A 25,882-nucleotide genomic window follows, 5' to 3' on the forward strand; every position below is an offset into this window, starting at 1 on the left:
TACTTCAGCGCTATAATTTTTCAGTTACACCACAGTAACCTTCGTAAATATTGTTCTTTTTCGAGCAGCCTCAGCTAGCCGTTGAATTCTACAATCTTTTCAAATGGGAACTGCTTTTATCCTCGCGAATCCCTGTTATAGGGATTTTAATTGCAGATTAAGAAACTGTCGAATAAACCACTTCCCAATGCACACCGCTCGTATCACGACTTTCCTTTAAATTTATCCAAACTCACGATCAACAATGGGTGTCAAAAGGAGAATCGATCGGAAATAAGTCCCTTTTTCGCCCACAAATAGCCCCGATCGAAAATAAACGTACGGCTCGCCGGCGTTGTTGACGATCGCGAAGGAATTGGGTCGGTGGATTCCCTTCGAACCACGCTCGAACAAGGAAATGCGCGTCAGCTACCCCTCGCCCACCATTTTTCCATCCTCGTCGAGTGCTCCTTTACGAGAGCTGACACGGGAGCCCTTCCGTCCACGTGGCTGCTGTCGAATAAAAAGCTGTCCGCGGTAGTTGTCAGCGTGCTCTGTGCCCGTAACCAAAATAGAAAGTGTCGCTCGGATTTAGGGCCGCTAGTTACTTGGTTAATAGCTGCCGAAGTGGCCCGTGTCTACGAACCCTCTCAAGGACCTCCCCTTCGTGGCGCAGCCTCGCGACAACGAAAATAAAAACGACTTTAACAGGCCTGTCCGATTCACTGTTTTGACGTTAAGTGGAATGTACGATATACTGGTGGTGGCGCTGGAGATTCGCTGTTTCCTGGTTGGACGGGTGATAAAATTATTTCTGAAACAAGGGGAGGGGGCAAAAAGCGATAAGGAAAGGAATTGTAAAGAGAGGACCGTGGACGTGTCCTGAAAATTTATGAGAGGTTGCCTCGACGAGCCTCGAAGGACGCACTTTGCCTCAAGATATTGAATTTTATATGTAGAGGATATCTGGATTCAATCCCAAGTCGACGAGGCTGGGGGTGAGTCGGGGGGAAATTGGGGAGAAAGAGTAGGGATTGTATTGTGCATTTTCTGGAATGTGCGATGAATGGTTTTGAATATGATTTAGCTCGGGGTTATCAGAATTTCAGGTTGGAATGTCGTGAATAGAGTCGGCGATAGGTATAGACAGATGAATACTCCTGTTTCATCTGGAACTTAAGGTTCATATGATATTTGCAGTAGATGCTACTGAGGGGAACTCTGTCGGAACCTGTTTAAAAACTTGAAATTATTAGAAGTTCGCTAGATCTGAATACTACAGGTCGCTGCTTGACATTGATAATGGCATTACTAAAACAATATAAATTTTACAGGAAAAGTAGTTTGAAAACTTGCATTTGATTAATAGTGGGATGCTGATCATATAATTTGTTCAATTTGTCATTCCTTTATTTATGCCACTATCAGTGCCAAGCAGCGAGGTCATAAAGCATTCAGTCTCGTATCCAGAACAACTCTCGTAAATATCGACGTTTCACTTACTCCTACGTGTAATAAGCAATCCCACGTCTCTGAGACACCGAAGGGGCCACAGCAGCCAGTGAGATTCAAAGTAGAACAAATTATTAACGAACCTACCAGCAGGTATTCGCCGGATGGGACTGAAATGTCAAAACCACGCTGGAAATGTTCTTCAATCATCCCCGATTATTTTCCCCCTTGATCCGCCGCTAGGAAGACACTTTGCGTTCCACAGCGAAATATCACGGAATAAAACATTCCTAGCGGAACGATTATAAGGTCGTCGCGGTTTTTCTCTATTCCCTGCTCAAGGACCTTCGGCAGGATCGCCTCAATTCTCGAGGAATTCCTCCCTTGCGGTTTTCCGCCGCGCCTGACAACCGCATCCAAGGATGCGCCTTTCTCTGGCTTGCTACGGCGGTGTCATCAGCGTCGACTTCGCTATTCTCTCCTCCGCGAGGAGTATTGGGAAGTTATCTAGGAGAGGTGGGAGGTTCGGCTCGATTGACTATTCGAAATTGGCAGTTTGTGCTTTTGGACTTCTGGGAATTACGCGAATTTTGGTGGTCGCTTCATTGTTCTCTGATTGTAACTTAGATTTTGACGATTACGATACTTTATTGAGTAGGTGACTTTACTGATGTGGGGAATTGAGAATACTGGCAGAATTATGGAGTTCGAGTAATGAGAATTTTTATTCGTGGAGGTGTAAGTAGAGTGGATGCACCATTTGCGGCCACTTTAAGGTGTTGCACCAGTTTTGGCCACTTCTGAAAAAATATAATATTCTTCCGTGTAAGCAATAAATGTAACCATATATTTCTGGCGGTATACTAAACAAAATATTTATCATGTGAAATTCTCCATATAATAATGATCCGCAAATAATTTAAAAATAAGATAATTATGCACATGGCCAAAACAGTGCAATGGCCACAAACGGTACATCTACCCTATTTGATTCCTTTAATTTCTCGAGGGGATATGCTTAATCTTAGATTGGAGATATATATCTCATTGTTATTTCTCTGTTTCATCCAACAATCTAATTTCTTTCAAATTCACCGTAGCACTAACCCCCATTTTTGCGCCGCTTCTATCTTCCCTATTCAAAGCGCCCCAAACCAAGCCGCGAACAAACGAACAAATAACTAATTTACCAAGAATCACCGTCCTCCGTGGACCGAAGGGCAAGAAAGGCGCTGGATGATCGCTTACCTGAAACAGAAGAAAGAGAATCTGGGTTTAATAACAGGGTTAAGAGGTTGGAGATCGAAGTGGATTCCATGTGGAACCGAGCGCATAAGACGTACGGGTACGGGAATTTCGGGGGCGAAGACGTGTGTGTGTATCCTTGGATCACGAACGTTACATGCCCAGTTACGTAAGCATTGTTATTTATCTTGGTGAGGATCGCCAGAATGTTCACGTTAAAATAATAACGCGGCGGCTGCCAATGTCCCCGAGAACGAAACCGCCTGACAGAAATCCGCTAGTTATTTCGTTTAGTGCTTGTAAGAGCGTTTAACGCTGGGCGAGCCGCGATTTATCGATCCTCGGCTCTGTTTTCAGGAAAACAATCGTTAAAATCTAGTCGCCGCGCGGAATCAACAAAATAGAATGCTTACGAGACTCAGAATGAATGGTGAGCGAAATTGGATCACCTTTCGTGGTTGCATAGCGTATGGGTGATGAAGAGATGAGATTTTTTGGAATATCGTCTGTTTCCTTTTTTTTCGGGGAAAGGCAGTTGAGTATGAAATAGTTTATGTGACTGGGAGGTGTTGGAAGAATGTAATTGATTGCTGTAGTTGGGGGTTTGGTAAGACTGGTGGAATGGAGTGTTTGTGTTTCAATTTAACAAGTATAAATTCTGCATAAAAAAGTGATAGGGATTCTTCTAGAATTGGCAGGCCTTTTAAAGACACTTGTTACTGGTGCACAAATGAATTCAAACATACAATCTCTTGTTAGAGATACATATGTAGTTACTTCATCGTGCAGGCTTAAAACTGTTTCATACTGCAGTTTCATACTAGCGTTTAGATACGATACATCTCTTCTGTTGCCACAGGGTTTGATTAATCTTGTGAGACATTCCTCAAGTAACTTTTCATAAAAAACAGTATTCATCACCACAAACTTCGAAAATTTTGCTAATTAGACTCCCTCGAGCCTCCACTCGACAAGCAGAAGGGAACACTTCACATGCAACCAAAATATATACAGAGTGGGCCAATAATAATTACCCTCTTCAATATCTCCGAAATCATTGAAGGCAAAAATGTATACTCACTCCTTTCAAATCCCCCGAATAAAAGTACAAAAGATTCCTGATTGCACAATTAAGATCCTCACTGACCAGAAGCAAAATATCATCGTTCGCTTGCGAAACACAAACCTGATGAAACTCCCACCTCCTTCTCATTACACCTCCCCAAATCAGACAAACGCTACCAAACGAAGTCATTAAGGTGCACCTCCTCTTCGTCTCTGTCTCGAGGAGAGAATTCACCAGTGTCCACCCGCGTCCCTATGCTCGAATAACGTGCGAAATTTATTCGCCGACAATTTCAGCCGGGGGAACGTTTTAAAGCGCGAGAGGACTGCTTGCCAAGGACTTTCTCGAAGGAGAAAAAGGCGCTCGGCGCGGGTCGAGATCCTTTTGCATAATGCGAGCACGACTCGTTGCGTAAATTACAACGAAATTTCCCGTTCGATCGTACGATACGGAACCTCGTTAACCGAACCTCGTTATCATCCCGCGTAAATAATCCTACGCGAAGCCACGGTTTACGCATGCAGGCCGTATCTCGATGCTGGAGGATAGAGGGGACGCTGGGTCGAGGGCAATTTTTAATCCACCCATGGACGAGCAATTGCGTAATGCGTAACGACGCCAGCGGGCGCTCACGTACGTGCCGCGTAGGTGCATATCCGCGGGAGAACGATCTACTTCAGTGGTTCTTGATGCTTTCGGTACTAAAAGACGTATTTGATCCGTGAAGCATATGGCTCCGTGCGGAAAACGCGTTTGGGCGTTTTGTGGGTATAGTGGATGATAGAAGTTGCGAGGTTTCCGCACGCGGGGTGAGTATTAGGATCGAAGAGGTTGATTCTTTCAGGTTACTCGAGGAGTTGGCATTCCTGGATATTAGGAATGCCAAATTTTCATAGTCGACCGTATGTTTATTATTAGTTGCCTGTATCACTCAATAGGAGTGTACAGGAGAAATCTTTAATACTTTGCAGATAATTAATGTATAGCTCATTAGAGTGAAAGGCGAGGCTGCAGTCTAACCACTGTTACACCACACTGTACGTTTCAGAGTTGTCAGTATTATAAATAATGAAGTTGGAATTTCGAGAGTAAAATTTTTTTAAAAAATTAAAACATGATTTCGGCGCACAGTTTCGGTCAATTAAAAGAATAAAAGCTGATTTGCAAATATAAGAAGTATCATCTTCCGACGTTTCGGTCAATATTTAGACCTTTATCAAGGAAAGTTTGAATACCTAATTACTGCGTATGCTTATATGTAACATGCTTGATAGAAGCGTGCGACGTACGAGTCGGTTTTATTAATTATGTTGGAAAAGTATGAGAGTAGGGTGAGTTAAGAACCACTGATGCACGGCAACGTGCTCGAGAGCGCAACGATTTCGCGGAAGCGCAGCGAGCATCAGCAACGGGAGCCAGCAACCGTGTTTCCCGGCCGTTTGAACGCGCCGCGTGACGAATCTATTCTCATTTCGCCGTGCTTTGTATGAGTTGTGCTGGTCTGGCTGCTCTCGGATCAGTCGTTTCGAAATTCAACGAATTTTGCATCAAGTACTCAGAGAGGATGGTGAAGGTACCACACTTTGAATTTTTCATTTTTGAGTAGTGGAAAGAATACAATTTAATTGATTTAACTGCTGAATTGGAATTCGAACTGGGATCTTTCCTTTGTCATAGGAATAAAAGACAACCATCAAAGCAAGAGATCTACGGTAGATCAATGACTCTGTGGTCCTCCACTACTTAGGGAACTCATGACCCGAAGATATTCCAAAAGGGGACCTATCGTCTCAGAGTCTCGTCCATTGAGAAGCCTACTACCTTCTATTTATCTAACAGCTAAACTATGAACCTAAGTGGTCATTCACTAGAGAACCCTTGAAACTGACCAACTCTCAATCCTATCACTTCTCCATAGTAAGTTGAAGTCCAGAAGCAACAGAAATATTCACGTGCATCCTGAAACCACTGACCCTTCACTACCTTCAGAACAATTTCGAAATCTTCCTCATTCCCAAAACCCTTGTCAACTTTCCAAAAAATCCACTAGAATCCATTTGCACCTCCCTTACAATTAGACTCCTAGAAGTCCTAGATCGATCAATCTGGAAAATGGTCCAGCTGGATGTTAAAACAGCAAATCAAATCCCGCCGACATTGGACACTCGTCCAGAGAATCGTTGATCTCGAAGACGCTGGAGCGCGCACGGCAAACGGAGAGATTGATCGCACGGGTGTAAAAAAAAGAAAATGGCCGATCAACGAGTCAGCACGTCGAGGGTGCGTCGTCGCGTTGTGGGAGCACGACTTTCCCACTCGCCACTTTCCTTAATTCAATATTTGCTCTTCTGCCGAGGGTAGGGCTCGAGGCTCGAGGAGCCGCGGATCCGCGTCCCTGCGAGCTTCCGTTACGGAGGATCCAGCTGACGACAGCTTTATGAAATCACCACAGCGTCAGCATCTCCCCGCCAACCCCCGCACTGGAGAAAGTCGATGTGCTGGGGAAAAATTATAGGTTCGACGAAACTCTCTTCGCGTTGCTGAGAAGCACGGACTGGGAACAACATGGAGACATGGGGAATAACAACTGCATTTCGGAGGTGCAGATTTTGCCCAGCTTTCTGCGAATGTTCATCTCGAGTTCTGCTGCGTTTGGATATTTCATATTAATTCACCAAAATTTCAACTTAATTTCAAAGAAATTCGTAGTTACGTAGGCATTCAAAGTTTCAGGTCTAGCATGATTACTAATCAATCAGTACTGACTTCTCTAATTTTTTCTCAATATTTTGTAGATTTATACATTTGTCTGCTTTGGTATCTCTAGAACCTCAAAAAATTGATATCTAAAAGGTACATTGAATACGTTCCCCGTATTCAACTCGTAAGTTACTATATCTCAACGAGACAGTAATTAAGAAAAGTCTTCCTAGACATGTGATTCTTTCAATTTGAAGGTAACTGGAGGTAGCTCTCCCTAACCTTTTACTTCGGAGACAAAGAAAAGACACCAACCTTCTAACTTTCATAAAGGTTTCACTGTTTCTTCCCAGTATTCAAAAGAACTGCACCTGCAATATTTCCTACCGCAACACTTCAGCCCCGTTCCTGCCCCATCGCCCAATTCCCCAGCAACAGTACCATCGTCCAAATCGACCAGATCTACCAAAGGAGCCTCTCTCCAACGCACAGTGTTTCCAAATCCCAAAAAGCTAGCCAAAAGTCCAAAAATGAAGTTTCTATATAAGGAACTTTCACTATTGGGTTCGCTAGTAAATCGCTTTGGGAATTTATTTTGGGAGTTGCTATATAACGAGCGTTATTATTTTGTTTTAAAATTAATGTCGAATGTATCTCTCGCACGCGTCCCATCGAGCGTTCGGAAAAGGCGAAAAATAATATTGTATTTCGCAGTGCACTGTGAGTCGCGTAGTATATCAATTTTAATTTGGTAAAATGGATTTATCTACTGAAGGTATGTACAATTAAAATATGTAAACCAAAGTTTAAAATAGTAACGTACTTAGTAAACAAATTAGCAAGAAATTCTTTGAAAATTATTGAAGTCCCGAAAAGGAGAATTACATTCAAACAGAGAAACAGTTTGTTGTTCTTCATTGTTCTGTCACGAGACCTATTAAACGTTATTATATGAACATTTTACTATAAAACTACGTAAAAATTGGCTGCGGATAGCTGCGGATGCGGATTCTGTGCAACTTTTTATTCAACGTTGTAAAAATCTGCCAAAAGGAAACAATGAAGTTATATTTTTATTACAATGATGATAAAATTTCGATTGTATTTATTCGTCAAATTTCATTATCATTGCTATTTTATATTGCAGATTCTTTAAATACAAAGAAATCGAAAGGCTTAACTAAAAAAGAGCTCTTTTTCTATTTAAAGAACATTTCAATGATAACGCGACAATAATATATAGAATTACTGAAAAAGAAATGTTTAGAAAATTGCATGGCTCGTATGAGTTATCAGAAGAGAAAAAGGGACTAATACGTAAAATATTGTACGACTTGAAAACTAAGTGGCAACAAGTTAGCAGAAAGGAAAAAGAAAACCAAAAAAAAACATTTTGCGAGTACAACTACCAACTCTTCTTATATACTTGTCCGCCACAATGGATTCGCCATTTTTTTACTTTTAACTTCAGAATCGTAGTCAGCGAACCCAAAAGCATAAAAATACCAGTTTTCATGCAAATCGAACGAAGTTATGAGTTTTGGCCACGTTTTCGGGATTTGGGACCACTGTGCAACGGTACAAAAATTGACGAATCGAGTTTACTTGCGGCAGTAGCGCGAGATAAATGGACGCTAGGACGATAACAGAGCGGTCCGACCTGGAACGAGTTATTCCACTTCACGGGCCCCTCGGCACCCCTTGGTACCCCTGACGTCGCCTGACGGACGGTGTCGTCTCTAAGACGGCGGCGTGAAAGGCAGCGAGCACGCTATCCGTTTGGTCTATCGAGGGACGTGGACGTGGCGAGATAACGGCGGAAGCCGAGTCGGAAACGGGCGTGAAAGGTGTTGGGAAGGGGCCCGGAGAAAGAGGATGAAAGCTACGGGCGAGCGATGAGACGGTTGGTAAGCATGTGCTTGGTCCAACGATCCCCTCCTCCTCCGTCCCCCATTCAGCCCCTTTCCACGATCCTTAGCCTCTGGCAAAGCCCGTTAGGCTAACTTGGGAGTTCTATTTGCGTCTTGACTTCTTACGTCTTGCCCCCTCCTCTGCTCCCCCTCGTGCGCGCAGTTTCCCTCTTCAGCATCCCCCCGGAGGAGCCGGAGTTCTATCTAGCTGGCCGGTCAGCAACGCGGTCAGACCTAATCTGAATTGCCGGGCGTGGAGGGCTTGGAAGGATTCCCGAACTTTCTGCCTCTGTTTTCCGGTTCGAGCCGCGATAACTAATGATACCGTTTCGCCTCGCCGAAGGGGAACGGCCGTCCACCTCCTGACTGGCCGACGAAATACGGTCCAGACCGCGGCGGATTCGACTCGATAGGTCGGGATAGGTAATCGGCCACGGAAATTCTGCTCAGAGCTCGCGGAGGAGTGGTCTGGGAATTGGATGATTTAGATTGGAGGATTTAGAGTGGGAGGTGTGGGTGCGGAGATAATGGAATGGGTTTGGGAAGATTATAGTTTGATAGGAAAAGAGATTCAAGGGGTGCAGATGAAGATTGGAATGTTTAGGAGAATAGTTTGCTGGGATCTAGAGTACTGAGTTTGGGACGGCTTTAATAATTGAACAGTGAAATAAAATAAGGAGGGATGTAAAAAGGTGTACCTGTGTATTTCTTTTATCGTCTGAATTATTTGCATTTGTAATGAGAAATTTAAAAGAATGGAGTGCCTGAGTGTCTCTAGTAATGTATGTACTGTGGAGGGGTTAGTTTTGAGTATGACTGCAGGAATCAGTTTGTGGAAAGATGTCAAATCTTGTGGTGGAACTTTCGAGGCTGCTTTAAGGCTGGTTCAAACACATCCAATAATTTAGTCGAGTGGCGAGTAATTTTGTAATTTACCATTGTTTTAATAAACTACTCGACTAAATTATTGAACGTGTCTGAACCAGCATTTACTGGCCTTACCAAACAAGTTGCTAGCGTTTGATTGAGATACGATTTTTGTAAAGGGAGGTCGATGGAGCTTTGATACCAGCTATCTCTCTACGGGTCTCCACTCGCGAACTTTGTACAATTTTCGCAGGATTTAAGAATAATTGGAACTTATAATATTTTTCTAAGATATAACAATCTGTACATGTAACTTAAAGTGTTTCAATAAATTCATTGCAAGTAATATGACTTCTCACGTTCCTTCTGTGCGGAACAACATTAAGATAGAAGGGTAGGTGGAACTTGGAATATTTCAATAAAGTGCTGAACCAGATGGGACTTTAAACTTTTTCTCAGTTCTATTTGTTCCAATAGCTTACTGAAATATTCTAAGTCCCAATTACTTGGTGAGGTATTCCAAGTTCTATCTGGTCAAACTTTGAACTATCAAAATGAATGGATTTCCTCAAAGACATATGGCCAGGTAGGACTTGTGATATTTCAATAAGGTAGATAGTCGGACGGAACTTAGAATATTTCGCTAAGGAGTTAAAACAGGCGTGACACTGAAAAAATTCAAAGTCCTCCCCGCGTTAGCACCTTACTGAAATATTCCAAGTTCCAATTCCTTTCCACTTAAAATTATCCTCCTTCCCGCTATTTCAAGTGGGTGTAGACTAGCGAATTCCAATGATATCACGAGCGATCCAGATTCCTCGTGATCCTGAAACGTGATCTCATCTTCGAGGGCTGATATGTTGGCCCCGAAGGAATTCGCTCGGCGTTCGAGGATTACGCTCGCGCGTGCTGCTCCGTTGTAAAAGGAAAATGAGGAGGCAGGCGTAAAACGAAGCCAGAGTCTCGCGCAAACATTTCAGTTTGCGGCGTGAACCACGCACCGGTTCACCCGCGATCTTTACATCTGCACTTTATATATTTTTATATCGCGCGGCCAAGCACGTCGACCCGCTGACACAAAGATTTCCCCCCTTCCACGCGGACAGTAGCTCGCAAACAGGCGCGAAATAACGCCTGTCGCGTCATGAAATTAATAAAATTTCAGGGAAGCTTTCTTTACCCCAAAACAACTACACCTCACTTGCATTACATCTGATTACACCTATATCGCTTGCTCTAAACTCACATATTGAATATTCTACAGCGTGTAAACTCGTACACCTCTGGTCTAATAATTCAAACTACAAATAAATTATAATAAATCACGAACCGATTCCTTTCCCAAAACTCCCCCACCGAAATCTCGAAAATTCTAATCACCAGAACCACCCACTCCCAAAACATCCCAACCGCGCTACAAATCTTCCCAGACAAACTTACAACCCCGTAGAATATCCAACAGCATTGAACCCGAACCTCCCACAGATAAATGTCCCCGAATACCCCAGCGGATTCCTCGCGACACGTAGGTACGTAATTGGGGGACGATACGACGTTTATTGCCGCCAGCGGGCGTCTCTCGTATCTGACATGAGCGAGGCAGGAAGTGCCGGATCGGCACTTCCACTTTTAAACGCGCGGCCAATTTACTCGGGACGCGTTTTCAATCGTCGGGCGACATTTTGTCGCGATATGTTCGCGGCCCGCTCTTTCGACGCGGCCCCCGAAGTTTTCCGTCGTCGCACGGGACCCGGGATTTTTGCAGGGAAAACAACGCGACAGAGCAACCAAGCTTGAAATGTGTCAGCCGAGGCCTGACACGGGGGAATTTCACGCCCACGCCGCGACGTTATTCGCGGGAGGGAAAGGGGGTCGCTGTTTCTGGTTGCACACGAAGCGCAATAACTCTCCCAGCGGTCTTTCGTTCGGCCTAGCAAGGCTCTTTCTCGTTAGCGTGCTTTACTGTATCCGTCTGTCTGTCGGTGATTACCGCGAAATTACCGCCGCGGGGGTGAAAAAAGTCGTGATTAATAGGGAGCAGCGGGGCAAGCAGCGCTCACGGAGCGAAGCGTCCTCCCCCACTCTCGAGGAATTATGGAAGGCAGGTGCCGCGAAAGAAATGGAAGAGTCCCGATTCGACGATTTCTTTATTCGCCGATTTGCGGCGGCCGCGACAAGTTACGGCTTCGCGGAAACTTCCCCTCGGAAATCTTCTCGAGCGCCGCTGGAAAAAAGGCTCGCGAGGCCCCTGGAGAAGACGTTTAATGAACTGGAGGCACCGAGGGCGACATCTTTATTATATGATCGATGCTGTGTTCGAGGATTACTGGTACCAATTATAACTGTGGCGCGAAGAGACTGAAGGAGATTCGAAGGAAGGATTAACGACGGCCATTACGCACCCCTTGCGAGCTAGCGAGGTCGTATTCATCCTGTACAAGAGAATTTTAGAGCGCTCCGTGTCACCTCGGCGATAAAATTCTTTTTCGATAGTGCTAGGGGTCGGAAATAACCTGAATCGTTCTACAAATAATCTACAAACACTTCTTGCCATTTCTTTTAAGAGATATCACTCTGAACATCCTCTCTACTCGTGTTGGATTTTAAGTTATGAGGAAGAAAGGCGTGGATTCGGCAGGGTGGTCGATTATGAATTGATATCAGGTCCTTTGATTTAATTATCGAAATTATTACTGTTTGTAACATTTATTCCCAAAGCGAAAGAATATTCAAGTGCAATGGCCCTTTGCACCCTGTGTTCCTAACTCTAACAATTTCCAAATCTAACCCCCCAAAAATAGATTTTGTTCTGGCCCTCAATCAGCCCTTAAACCGAGGACCCTGGAGGGTCCACGTTGAGACGTACCAATTATCGAAACCTTTGCCTTTGCACCCCAAAAATTTGATTCGATAAAACAGCAAATGTTTGCTGCAACACGCAGAAGCTTCTCAACAGAGAAACTTCGAGGTGGACTCACTTTGAGAGGGTGTATTTTATTTGGCAAGACAGTCGGTGGTAAGACCGAAACTGGGTCCAAGACTCATCAGCATTATTTAGTCGCGCGAATATTGCGGGGGGAGGACATAGAGCGTGTATAACAAGCATCGACAGACGGTGGGACAGACTAGCCGAATACCCGACCGGCTTATCGTGAGTCATTCTAGAAAATGTGGAGTGCTGCCAGCCGACAAGAGGGCGGATGAGGTCGGTTGGCACTTCGACCCTCGTTGTAATACATCATTCGATGTCTGCTTTCTAGTTTTAATATCTACACTTCGCGTTTTACTCGCATAGGTACGCTTCTTGGTTCGTCGCTGGGTTATACAGGACGTGGCTGAAAGGGTGGAACAAGCGGACAGCGGGTGCTTCCTTAAAATATAAAAATCAAAGGTGTAGAATGGAAGCATTTCATCCGAGGCTCAGGTTAGACCTAATCCCACCCTAACCCACATGGTGGCTTTTCCCAAGCCTCGAGATTTTATCTTATCATCCCTTTACACACCACTTCAGGGGTCCAAAGTGAGTTACTACATCTCTGGATGGCACAGTACCTCCTGCAAGAACTTGGTGTCCATGTGGAATACGAGAAAGTAGGTATGTACAGAGTTGGCGACTTGTACCCTGAATACCTCTTTCCAACCGCTTCTTTTCCCAACTTTTCCCAACCCACGTGACCCAGCCGCAGATCCCCATACCTGCCCGCGACATTCCCACGATAGTGAGCGATCAGCTCGAGGAGACACGGGGATACAGCGAAAACAACGATTCGAATCGATCGTTGGAGTCTTTTTGCCTCGGTCCGTCCCCGTCGACTTTCCTCCAGTGATCCAAGGATGAGAGGATCGCGTACATCATCGTCCAGTCGATCCACTGTCCTCGCGATGGCGGCGCGGACGGTTTTTCTAGGAGAAGCAGCCACGGCTCACCCCGGAAGCGAGCGTCGAGTCCTCGACAGAAACGGTCCACGGGTTTCTTCTTACGTAAACGTTCGCCGTGTTCGTAAAGCTATCCGCCTTGTTTTTCCACGGCCGCGAGAATGGCGGGAAACGCGGGATGCGCGCGAGCGTCACGTTGGAAAACAAAGTCACGAATTTATGCCGAGCCGCGTCGCTTGTGTATATATAGAGCGGGACGTCCGATTCCTTCGATCTATTTCAAATGCCGTCGTCTCATTTCCCATTTCCTTGCATCGCCAATTCCTTTTGTCCTCCTCTGCGCTGTGACGCAATTGGAAATAAATCGTCGATCGCGTGACGTTTTATTTCGCAGAGGGACGGACCTGCGCGTCACTGTGCGTTACGTCTGTTCCAAAGTGGACCTCCAGAGAGCAAGAATAAACGCGGGACTCTGTCACAGGCACAATATTGGGGGACGATAACTTAATCCTGTCTCAATCGAAGACACGAAGGCGGTTTCAAAGTCAATGTTACGTTCGCAAGAATAAACTTATGCGCCGTAAAAATAACTTCATTTTGTCTCGAAGATATTTCGGCCTTTTGACTTCTTCCTGGCGATTTTCACTGGCATGCCATCTGGTGTTTTTCTTTTTACTTTCAATTTTCCATTGCGTAATATTTTATTCTTCCGAGTGAAAAGATTCAAGGATAGTTTTCTGTGTCTCGAAATAAAATTGTGTTTGTCTGTCGCCTAAAAACTTTCAAACGGTAAACTCTGGGGTCACGGAATGTGTACCAGCTCATTATGCATAGCTAATCCAGATGAATGTGACTGTTAAAAAAAAAAAAAAAATGGGAACATTTGTTTTTATAAAATCAGAATCTAAATTTCGGGCGAAGCCGAGTAGTAAAGCTAGTACACAATAAACACTACTTCCACTTTTAAATCGTATCGATTTGCCTCGAGGTCTGAGAGAAGAAGAGTGTATATCTGCAGATGCGCGGCAAGGAATGGAAAGTGTAGTGGTGGGGGAGGCAAAGCGATATGGAGGGGGTAGCCAGCTCAGCGGCCTCGAGCAGCCACTAGACCCGGCCCCGACTATAGAAGCGAATGACGTTCCCCTTTTCCAAACGCGACGGGACTTTACGTCTTCTCGCGAAGCTGTCTGGTTCGCCCGAGACAATTCTCCGGAAAGCGATTCGAAGTTCCCAAAACATTATTCAGGGACCCATAAAGTCCGCTTCGAAATTCGATTTTACGCTCGCAAGAATAAACACGCGAGAAACAAACGCGGGAGAAAAAGAAAAGTCAGTCGTCCGCGAGGCGCGTGACGGAAAGGAGACAGAGATGAAGCTCGGATGATGTAAAAGAGAAGGTGATCGCGAGAACCTCGGGCTGTCAGTTTCGGCCGCAGCCCGACTTCGGGCTTAAATTACGAGCGCAAAATTGAATTCGCCCCAAGAGAACGCGATAAGAAAAGCGGCGCGGCGTTCGTCGTCGGGACGAGAGGCGGTGCGTTTCGCAACGGCGACTTTTTTTACATGGCCCCGTCAAGATAATGTCTTAACTGACCGTTGCTCCAGTCGTTCGCACATCGATCTGGGACGAGTTTAAGTAGCCAGCACGGCCGTTTACACCTTCCGCCAAAAAGCTGTCCGTCTGGAGGGTTCGCGCTGATTACGGGGCACCGCTCCTTTCTGTACACGCTGAATTTAAATACGTAAACGCTGATCTTGTTTCTTCCTGCGCCTTTCCACGCGAAGATCGTGGGTAAGGCTGGATTCACAATATGGATTCAGGAAACGGTGGTAATTAAAAAGGAATTAAGGGGGAACACCACTGTGACGGCCCGAAAAGTAAGCCATTTTTAAATTTTTTTTCAGGAATAACTTACAGTTCATATAGAAAAATTTTATTACCTACCTTTAGTACAATGTCTTAAGAGACTATAAAAAAAATAAATAGAAAAACATACATAAATTTTAATATATTAATTAATCTTTCTGACCCCCCCACGCGCGCTAGTCGAACGTGTAATTATGGAACAGCAGGTCCGAAAATAAATTTCAATTTTTTTTTACAAACTATATCAGTGCATTTTCCGTTGTACGTACGGATTCTGTGATCGAAAACAATTTTTTTGAAATACGCTCCGAAAACCATGTCCATCTTATTCGCGGATTTTCGAAACTATTCTTCTAAAACGCACCATTTTTACAAAGATTATTTGTTTAACAAATCGGTACGTGCAACGGAAACTACACTAATACAGTTTATACAAAAAAATGAAATTTGATTTCGGACCTGCTGTTCCATAGTTACACATTCGACCAACGCGTGCGAGGGGTCTAGAAGATTAATTAATATATTAAAATTTATGCATGTTTTTCTCCTCATTTTTTTTATAGTCTCTTAAGACATTGTACTAACAGTAGGCAATAACAATTTTATATGAAAACTGTAGATTATTCTTGAAAAAAAATTCTTAAAAATAGCTTATTTTTCCGGCCGTCACAGTGGTGCTCTCCCTTAATATAGGTAACCACCCCCTCTATTCTATCTATCGCCTCTTCTCCTTTATTTTCATCCACTTGAAATAATTGTTAGGTGATTGAATTATGAACAAAAGTACATACAGGCTTTTTCCCTGTCAAGTATAGAGGAAATATGAAATGTCGTCACAGTGAGAATCGTGTGTGCTGTAATTAAAAATGGAGGAGCTGAACTTGAGCAGCCAATGGAATTCCTAGACTTCTTATTTCATTTGAAGCCAATTACCTTAAACGATGTATCAGTCCAGCAACCCCGCGTCACCTAGAACTGCTCGAAAGCACAGTGTGAATTAAGCTTAAGCCAGCGACCACGTCCCAGCAGCTGAACGCCTGGTGATCGATAAAAACTTGCTAGCGGACGAAGAATAAATATTAAATTCCCAAAAATACACGTCGCACGAACAATAATAATTGCTATAAACGCCGCGGCGTGGATTCGTTAAAATTCGCCGCTGATTACGTCCACGGCGAAAATTACACCGAGAGCAGAAGAAACGTTCGAAAGAAGCCGTTACGGCGAGTCCACAGCAACCCACCGTTCTTCCCTGGACGCGAACACGCTTTCTCGCTTGGTTCTCGGGCTGGTTCCCTTCGATGCTCCATCGTTGGGGCTCGATAATGCGCTTTATCGCTGTTGCACCGTTTTAACACCGGTCGATCGGTCGAAAAAGTGCAATTGCAAACGTCAGGTGTATCGATGAACGCGATCGTTAACTTTATGGGGGCCGTGTCCCCTTGGAACGAAAGTGTGCTGAATTCTTGAGGAACGTCAAGGCGACGGCTGCTGGCTCGGGGATCGATAAATCGCTCCTCTTACTTTGGATCCCTTCGATCGGGGCGCAAACACTTGCATTTCTGGGTCAAATACCGACTGCCATTTTCCTAACGTCCGCGGTTCAGACACGCTCGGTAACGGCTCCTAGTTGGCTTAAGGGTAGCTGTGACTGCTACGCATTGATAACCGATTAGAGATCCCAAGAGTCATCAATTACTACGGAAGAAGTAAAACCACAGAAGATAAACCACAGAAGAAGGTGGAATAATTATTAATCTGAACGTTAAAGAGGAAGAACATCGAATCCTTTGATCCCTATCAGCCACGAGCAGCGAAAGAAATACGAAAGAAAGACGGTGTTCAAAGCCGACGCGCGCACTCATTAAAAGCTAGTCACTCCGCTTGGTGTACACGACAGGGTAAATATAGCCTGATATTATAGGTTGCTGTGCATGTTCCTACAAGCGAATCGAATATCTTGGCGGTAAGGAACGGACCTTTAACGTCTTAACTGCGTACTGAAACAGGTTTAGGATCGAGCACCGCCTCGGTTCGCACCTTCAACGAAAACGTCTGGCAAAATGATCGCTCTGTGATCGCGGGGGGATGGCTACTATCGACGCTCGAGCATCCTTGATATCGAACGCTAACGGAATTCCTGCGTGGCAAAATGGAGCCGTAAATAATCCCAGCCTTGATAAAGGCGATATTCACACAAGTGTGCCAGTCGGTTACAGCGATTATCGAGGAAACGTGGCCAGAAAGGGTAAAATGAAGGCTAGCGTTGGGAGCGACAGGACTGGCTGTTGAATTTCGCAGAAATTCAATGAAGAATAAGGGATTGGATTTTGCTAGAGAGACTGTTGGACTTGGGGGACGTTGGATCGTTTCAAGCGTTGCTCGGAGTTGGGAGTTCCGGGTAATCAGAGTGACCCGTGGCCTAATGTATCCCGAAGGTCTCGGGGTAGAGATTGTATCAACGTTTGACGAGTAATATAAACAGCTTGTTATTCGCGGGAAAGATAAACTTAATATAGATCCGGTATTTCAATGTCGTTCTATATTTCTACCGCCTTGGGGGCTGCTAGGAAGTTCTAGCACTTCGAAACTCGGTGTAAAGATTTTTGAAATATCTTGGTCTCTTGGAAATTCGTGGTAGACAATGTGGGGCCTCAGTAGACGCAAAATGTCACGAAAGTTTATAATTAAGATCGACCACCATTGATCATCAAATTTTAGACACAGATCCTCATCTCTCATTTCTCCTCCCCTTCTCCCTGCCACTTCCATCACACTTAAGACCCCTACTAATTCACAGAATTTCTAAACTCTTAAAAACCCTGAAATCTCGAAGTCTCCCAAGTTCAGCGTTAATTTTCCCACATCCTAAATTAATTTAAACCTCTGCAGAATACAAAACATCATAGCAGCTTGTAAGGGAGCCAAAACGACCATTGCCAATCACAAAACGTGTCACTCCCCCCTCATAAATAAATCGCCACCTAATCGTCTGTGTTTTAATTTTTTAAAAGTTCGCCTGAGAAAAGCGTAATGAAGGGTGTCGCGATGACTCAAGGTTGATTTGGCGCTCGAGCACACGCACATGCGACGGGCGACGAAAGGGAGGCGGCACCCGTGGTCGTTTAAAGGCAAAAAAGGGGCAGAAAGGTTCGCTCGAGCGCTTTACATAGCGTTTGCCAACGTCTGGCCATGCCGGGAATGGCAGAGGGGCGACACGTTCTGCCTTTATACCGTCTAATACTTCGGACGGAAATATCCGTAATGCAAGGACGGTCTAGCCGAGCCCTCGAGCCCGAAAATCTCGGGCTCGTGGACCGCGGCATAACCGTACGTAGGAAGTCTCGGTCGCGTTCGTCGCTCTGAAATTTCTTGCGCCGAATAAAAGGAGCTAAACTGGGGAATGACCGTAGGAATAATTACAGTTGTAAACCTGGAAATTGCAGCGTTTATAGTCCGCGTTCTCCGCGACGATAAAAATGCAGAACGCAATAGCAAAAAATACGTTTGTTTCGACGTTCTAGTGATGAATCGTGGGTCGCTGTGTTTTACGGGGAAACGGTTTTAGAAATCTATTGGAGGCAGAAGTTTGAGGTGGAATTTGAGTTCTTCCGCGATTGGGTCTGGAGTCTTTTGTTGTCTGCAGATAATCGATGCGTGTGGAGGAATAAAAGTAAAGGGAACGAAGGCAATTTAAAATTGAATCAACTGATCAAGGTATTGAGAATTACAGTCAAGCCTAATGCGGAAGGTTTCCTAGTGGAGGTAATTCTAATAGAGGGAGGGAATGTGGTGGGGTAGCCTCTCTAGTGGCCTTGAGCAGCCAACTGACTCTATTCTGACTATAGGATACCTTATACTACACAAAAGCTCAGAATACTAAAGAGATTTATGAAAAACGTGGGTGACTGTCACTTCCGCGATATAAAGTAATCTAAGAGGATATGACTCATGTAATCTTCGTAGACATTGCCAAAAGCGAGGACCAAAATTCCTCAAGTTTTCACGAAGTAGCCAAACAATGAAGAACTGAAATGTTTAAAAGACCGACTTAAGTCTGAAGAACGAAGCAAAACGAGTTAGAATGGAGCTCGAGTCTTCACTTTCAAAGAAGGCTGCGTCTTCTCGAGCTGCAACACTGCACAAGCCCAAATGCATTTTCATGACGTCACGGGGCGCGTTTAAAATATCGTTCTTGAACTTGACGTTCGTCAGAGGGTGCCTGCACACTTTCTGCTTACACGCTCATCGCGGTCGTAGGCGAGGAAATCGCGTCGGAAATATTCTGGTTGGATTTCCGGGCTAGGCAGCTGGTCGATTACAATATCGTCTGTACGGCATTTTCGCGAGAAAATCCATTCTGGCACGTCCGATAAACGGCGCCCGCGTGGGTGAAATGTCGAACGGTCGCGATTACTCGAGACTACTCCTCTGACGTCTGACGGAACCGTAAATGCAGCATCGCTGTTTATCGAGCTGCCAAGTCATCGGCGAATACCGTGCACGTCATCCTGGCTTCGCTATATATTGCAGCTGCAATTTGGACTTTTAGGGGATTCAACACAGTGCAATATAGACATTGGAGTCTGTATAAAATAGGTATAAAGTATTGCCCATTTCTAGCTATACTGAACCCTCTGGATTTAAGAATAAGATCTCAACTGATTCAGTACTATTAGCGCGCGGAAAGAAGACTCCTGGCGGGCGGTACAGTCCGTCGCTGTGACGATTGGTTTTTGTCACCGATTGGTGCGCACTCATAAATAAGGCGAATGTCCCAATTTCTGCTCTTGTCCCCATTTCTGATCATTTCGTATTTTTCTTATTATTACATGCGTTACGTTTGTACTATAGTTGCAACAAAATAATTCTAAACTATTTAAACATTTATCGCTATTTTTCATGAGCAGAAATACGGACATTTAGAGCATTATATATTTAATTACAAATTACTAATAGTTAACAATCTTGAAATATCTTTCTTAAATAGTTCTTGAATTGGTTGATTTGTTATTAAAGAATTAATCAATTACTCTGCAAATTTTCATTGCAAACAAGTTTTTTACACCTTCTTTATGACGAGTTACCTCTTAAATTAGCAGAAATTAGGACATTCACCTTACAGGGCACACGTATTTTTGTTATTGGCGGAATCGGCCAAATCTACTTACTACAATGTAACAGACGGAGGTTCAGGCGGAGCTAGCGGCGGACTGCATCCCCCGCCAGGAGACTCCTTTCCGCGAGCTAATAGTACCTACTCATTTTCAAGAAAAATCTCCACTTCCACGTATACAGTACATTTCAATTCGGTATAGTATAATACAATTCAATCCAGAATTATTCCAACCCCCATCGTATATTCCAATAGTTACAACCCCAAATTCCACTAAATTCACATCCCCCAGTCAATACTGAACCATTCCAACTCTGTTATACAGTGTGATGGAAAGTTGAAAGTGAAAAGGTGTCAAATCCTCGGCGTGTCCTCGCGCCGACCCCACTCAGAGTGTTACCCTCGAAAAGCCCACCTACAAAATTCACCACCAGTGAAGCATCAATGAAAGCATCATCCCCTAACCTCTCCCAACCAACTTCCCCGCGCGTCAAACTGCACCGCGACTTAGCCCAGACGTATTGAGATGAATCGCGGCCGCGTCCACGCACAATGCCTGGTAATAAGGGCGCCAGCAAAAACTGTCATCCACTTGACGCAACTGTATCCCATCTGATTAAACGGCAGGTGTACGCCCCGGGCTTTTGACAAATTCGCGGCATTAAGCTGTCGCCGTTCGTAATTTTAGTGGCCGAACCGAGCGAGCCTCCGCGCGAGGGAGTGCTACGCGCACCTATGCGCCCGAGCGCAGACTCTACGCTTCCCTGGCTGATTAATAATACGCCGTCTGCTGCGTGAAATTGAATAAGCTGGCGAGCATTAATCAAGCGCGTTCGCGACCGAATTACTGGCCACGAAACAATCCGCCGTTTTTCATGGGATTTCGACCGCGACGGATCACACGCTCGCCAGGCTGAGACCGCGCTGGACACGGGCGCGAGGACGTCCACCGGTTGCGACACCGACAACCTTGCCTATAACAAGTACCCTCGATCGATCTAGCCGCTGCTAAGAGGCGAAATCGGTATAGGAGCCTGGTGGAAACGGAATCGACGCTGACCAACACGTGGAATTAACGCGATGGCCGCGGCTGACGCGTCGTATTTCGAGAAACGAGGCAATGATGCGTTTGCCAGTATTTATGGTCGAAGCTGTGTTATAAATTCCCACCAAAGTTGCGATCCATTGCGATCTTGTACCTCGCGGATGAATCATAGCGAATCTTGTGCTTTTCGACTGTCAAGGTACCTACGAGTTGTGGCTTACAGTTTGCAATTAGATGTAGCTACAGTGAGTAAAAAAAGTATTTCGGCGGTTTTTAAAATCGCATAACTTTTTTAGAATTGGCCCTTGATTTCGGGAATTTCGCGATTTTCGACTTTATTCTGCGATCTTTAAGCGTTTATAGCTCAGAGCAACGTTAACCGATTTTGATGCAATTTTACGTACATATGTAACTTAGTTCAATCTACAAACGGGTTTTTTGAATTTTCATTACAGGCTCACAAAAAAAAGTTAAAAAAACGACCTTTACAATTTTTTTTTTCTATTCCGACCAAATGCATTTTTTTCAAAACGGCGATATACGTCAATTAGCAAACTAATCCTTCTAGCTTCTAAAAAAAACTCATGTCGTTTGGACCAATTCTAAAAAAGTTATGCGATTTTAAAAACCGTCCAAATACTTTTTTTACTCACTGTATGTCAGCTGATTCCTTCTTTGGCTCTTTCTACATATATCCTTCGATATTTGTTACTTGGAATCCGTAGCGCGCTCAGGGTTTAATCTTGAGGGGAGCCGAGTTCAAGGAATGAATAAAAATAATTTCAATGCAAAATTCATTAGATGATTATAAAAATTTATTTAATGAGTAAAATCCAGTTTTCTCCTCTTTCTACAAAGTTATTGAATTACTTCACTCGTGGTTACAGTAATCTCCTTTTTCCTTTTTCTCTGGCGGGTGCCCCGACCCCTTCTCCCGCCCCTCTGGGTGCGCAATTGCTTGGAAGAATTGATGAATTGTAATTATATGAAGAAAGTGTCCGAAATTTGAAACAGACAGAAGGGAGCAATCAGTGTCGAGACCTGTCTCCTTTTTCTCGAGCTTAGAATGACAACGACATACGAGACTAACGAGGCCTCGCGGGAGCAGCTTTGCGAAATCAGGCAATTTACAGCAACAATGTTGTCGAGAGCCAATTCCGAAGGCACGCTGACTTTTAACGGATCCAATGCGTATTACGACCAGGACAAATCGCGCCCGTTATTCTCAAGGTCTCGGATAAATCCGTCGAACCAGTTAGCGGTGCAACGTAAATGTCAGCATCGAAACGGGCGTTTTTCGCGGCGACCCGCGCTTCTGATGCGCAAAAACAGCCAATACCGATTTGTACCATGTCTGTATGACTGGCGAGATTTATCGTTCGCGCCATTGAGCCCCTTTGACCAATCGAACAAGCATCGCCGTGCCCCAGCGCCATTTTGAAAAATGAAAATCTATCTGCCACATCCTCAGGGGCGGATTTCGAGATCTGGCTCCCCCAGGCTAACAAGTGTCTGCCACCCTTTCCGCGAAATATCATCCAATATTTTAATTTAAAAGAGTCGAGGCAATTTTAAAATTAATTCAATATGACAACTCACATATGAGTTATTGATAATTCGCTATATGAAAAAGAAATGAATTGCTTTGAAAGTTGTCTCAAGCCTGTTTAAACCTCTCCCAATTTCTTTCGCTCAAAATTTTCCGCTTCCCAAAATTTGTCACTCCCCAAAATTTGCAGCCGACTTAACCTATATCACTTGGAGATAAAATCACATTTCAGATTACCGTAAAAAAATGTAAGTACATCTGTTCCTTGATTATTGTCCTACGAAATATGTGTTTTGAAAGGATAGCACTTGGAAGAGATCAGGAAGAATATAATATTGAAGACCTGTGCTTCACAAAGCTGGGGTGCAGGAGATAAGGGTTCCGAATGTTAAAATTTAATATTCAATTTGATTAAATTTAGATGTGTTTATCTCCACAGCTTAATGCAAGCAGTCAGAGTGAAGTACACGAATAAATACACTCGGGAAGCGTAATAATCTGGCTGACTCCTCGCGCGAGATCCTCGGCGTGGTCGTTGCACGATCTGATGCGCAGAGTTATGGAGTCATTAAAGCGAGCACCCCGGCCTGTACGAATCGTGGAACGGCTGTCATCGCGGCGATAATATCGTGGCGCGCGCGGCTTCCAATTTTCTCGGGCGACGCGCAACCGTTATGACTCGATAAACTCGCTTGTTTCCAAGCGACAGCGGCGAACGAGCGGGGAACGACGTTAAGCTGTTGTTCTAACAGCCGCATAGTTCAGCATAGTCAGCGGGCAAATTAACGCGTCATCCTGTACGACAGTATCACCCGCGTTAACCATCTAAACTGACCACGCGAACGTTCCTTCGCTATGACTCACTGTCAATCGATTTCCGAAGTGTCCGACGCCGATTTTTTTTTCTCCCTGAAATATGTTGTTAAGCACAAAAATCTGAGAGATACGATTTTTTTTATTTTGGGGGTGAAACAACTAGGGTTGCTAACCGTGCTATAATACATATATAGTATTGTACTATATTTTTGTCTAGTGTAATATATTCTATAAATCTAGCGTACTATATTCTAAAATTCTATTATTCTTAGTTATTTTTTAATTCTATGGCAACATCAAAATTTTAATTTGCAAATTTAAACTTTAACAGAGAGAATTTATTGTATAATGAAGTGTTACAGAATTTAACAAGTGCAAAAATGGCACCGAAAGAGTGGAGGACAAGAGAAACCTGAAGTTTCACCCCCTAAAATTGAGATTGGGCAAAAGTAAAAGAATATGTGTGTCTTAGATTTTTATGCTTAAGAACATAATTCAAGTAGAGAAAAATCGGCGCCAGACACACCGAAAGTGTCTCTTCTAAGTGAATTACAAGCCCAGGTTTCCAGAACATGGAGGTTCTTAGAAGAAAATATATCACGGAGTATATAGCCGACTTTACGAGGATTGTAGAGTGAAAATGATTGTATTGTCCTTGCGAAATTTATCCGCGAGCAAAGCGAGGAAGCAGTGTCGTAATGCCTTCGCAACAGCTCCTAATGTACAACTTTCCCCGAATAGCGCGCCATTTGTTCCCTCCACCGGAGCGATATCCGTGACAAAGTGTCCGCAGATACTCCCGTGCGCGGTGACAGGCTTCACGTTCATCGCTTAAAAATAAATAACCGTATATTTGCCGGCGCGATTGGTTTGTGGCTGGTCTCAGACGGAAGGGGGGTGGTCGGCGCGGCGGCCAATTCATCACCGGAGGTGGGCATACGCGGAGGTGCGACAGGAACCGGATAATGGAAACGGTTTTTGGCAAGAATCGGCGACGCGGGGTGCATTCACGCGCCGGTTAATTTCGTCCTCGGGCAAGAATGCAGCTTTAACATTGGCATTGAGGCGTTTCGCGGTGAACGGGCGCCATTATCGATCGGTCGACGCGATCTGCCCACTTCGCTGTCTGCTCCCGTTGGAAATACACCGTCGCGACGGAGATTGGTAAATATCTAGAGCGTTACGCCGGCCAGAGTCAACAAGTTTGGTTGTCGAATGTTCGGTTCGCGAGGTACTACGTCTATCGTTCGAGTGGGAGTTGGAACGTTGGGGTGGCTGAAGGATTTAGAAATAATTAGGCTGGTTCCTTTTAGTCTCAGCGGCCTTATTTGGTTGACTATCTTTTGTCTGAGCAAATCACCTGCACTCCAGGATAAAAAATTTTATTTTAGAAAGAAAATGTCTCGGGAAATTACATAAAGCTTCTTACACCCTGGGGGGTGGAATAGGTTCCACTTCAACTAAAAGAATACCCTTCTCAGCTGTCCAATCAAAAAGTCAAAACGATGCTACCCACAGACAGGCAACATCGAAGAATTCAGTATACTTATTTAAAAAAAAGCTGAGACTCTACTACGATCCTTGAATAATTTCCGACGGTAGGACGCTGTTTACCCGAGCAACACAGTGGCCGCGCGAAGTGGAGCACCGCGACGACCGGTTCTCCAAAATGGCGCGCGAAAAAGGAAGGAACGATGATGGTATTTCGTTTGGGCACCATCCAGGTCATGCTCCCCGGCCGGGCAATGCAGATGAGGGTGGAGAGGCAGATGAAGGAGAAGAAGAGGAAGAAGAGGAAGAAGACGAAGGAGAAGACGACGACGAAGGCAGCGGGGCCGCGAAGCGGACAGAAGCAGTTGACAGAAGAAACAGAGTTAAAGAGGTTGGACTAGTCTCGTGTTGGGCTCATTAAGGGCTACAACGGCGGAGTTGACTCGCTTCCTAGACCCGACGCCAAGTCCATGCCAGGCGTCGTCATATCTTGTCCGATCGTCGTTTTTCATCTGCTTACCCCTTGTTCCAGGCCGCGTTCTGTAAATCCGTGTTACTTAAGCGCGCGCCGCGCCGCGCCACCTGACACCCCGTCGACGCATGAATTACGGTCATCCTCGAGCACGGCCGAATTCATCACCGTGTCCGAGCACAAAGCTCTGGAATAAGCTGCTCCGCTCGTTCCTCTTGCGCCAACAAAACGAGAAGCCAAAGAGGAGCCCAGTTAGGATTAGGAGGGAAGGTCTGCAGTGGACCAACAACCAAGTAGCAACGCTGGAAAACGCGGAGTTACAAACAAAATGACGAAAGCTGTTGCCAGAGGTAAACTCGAACCAGAGACCTCTTAGATGTCCTTATCGGGGAAGAGGAGAGCTATTCTCTCCGTCGCGACGAAACAAAAAT

General features: G+C 44.7%; 2 protein-coding genes across 5 annotated transcripts in view; one reads left to right on the top strand and one right to left on the bottom strand.

Annotated features, from left to right (window-relative positions):
• LOC143371112 (uncharacterized) overlaps nt 1-25,882 on the bottom strand; it is a 381,457-nt gene that overhangs the window by 293,639 nt on the left and 61,936 nt on the right. For 3 of the 4 annotated variants that reach the window (XM_076816002.1, XM_076816011.1, XM_076815995.1), the window contains exon 3: nt 2,622-2,679. The exons of the other annotated variant lie outside the window; for it this stretch is intronic. In XM_076816002.1, coding sequence (XP_076672117.1) covers nt 2,622-2,679 — 58 coding nt within the window. The remainder of the gene's footprint in view (nt 1-2,621; nt 2,680-25,882) is intronic. 4 annotated transcript variants of the gene reach the window in all.
• Nucleotides 24,421-25,702, top strand: LOC143370368 (uncharacterized). The gene is made up of 3 exons (XM_076815402.1): nt 24,421-24,652; nt 25,091-25,370; nt 25,512-25,702. The coding sequence occupies exons 2-3, from the start codon at nt 25,183-25,185 to the stop codon at nt 25,645-25,647; spliced, it is 324 nt and encodes a 107-aa protein (XP_076671517.1). The 5' UTR covers nt 24,421-24,652; nt 25,091-25,182; the 3' UTR covers nt 25,648-25,702.

The sequence above is a fragment of the Andrena cerasifolii genome, chromosome 1, assembly GCF_050908995.1.
Source record: "Andrena cerasifolii isolate SP2316 chromosome 1, iyAndCera1_principal, whole genome shotgun sequence".
Taxonomy (NCBI): domain Eukaryota; kingdom Metazoa; phylum Arthropoda; class Insecta; order Hymenoptera; family Andrenidae; genus Andrena; species Andrena cerasifolii.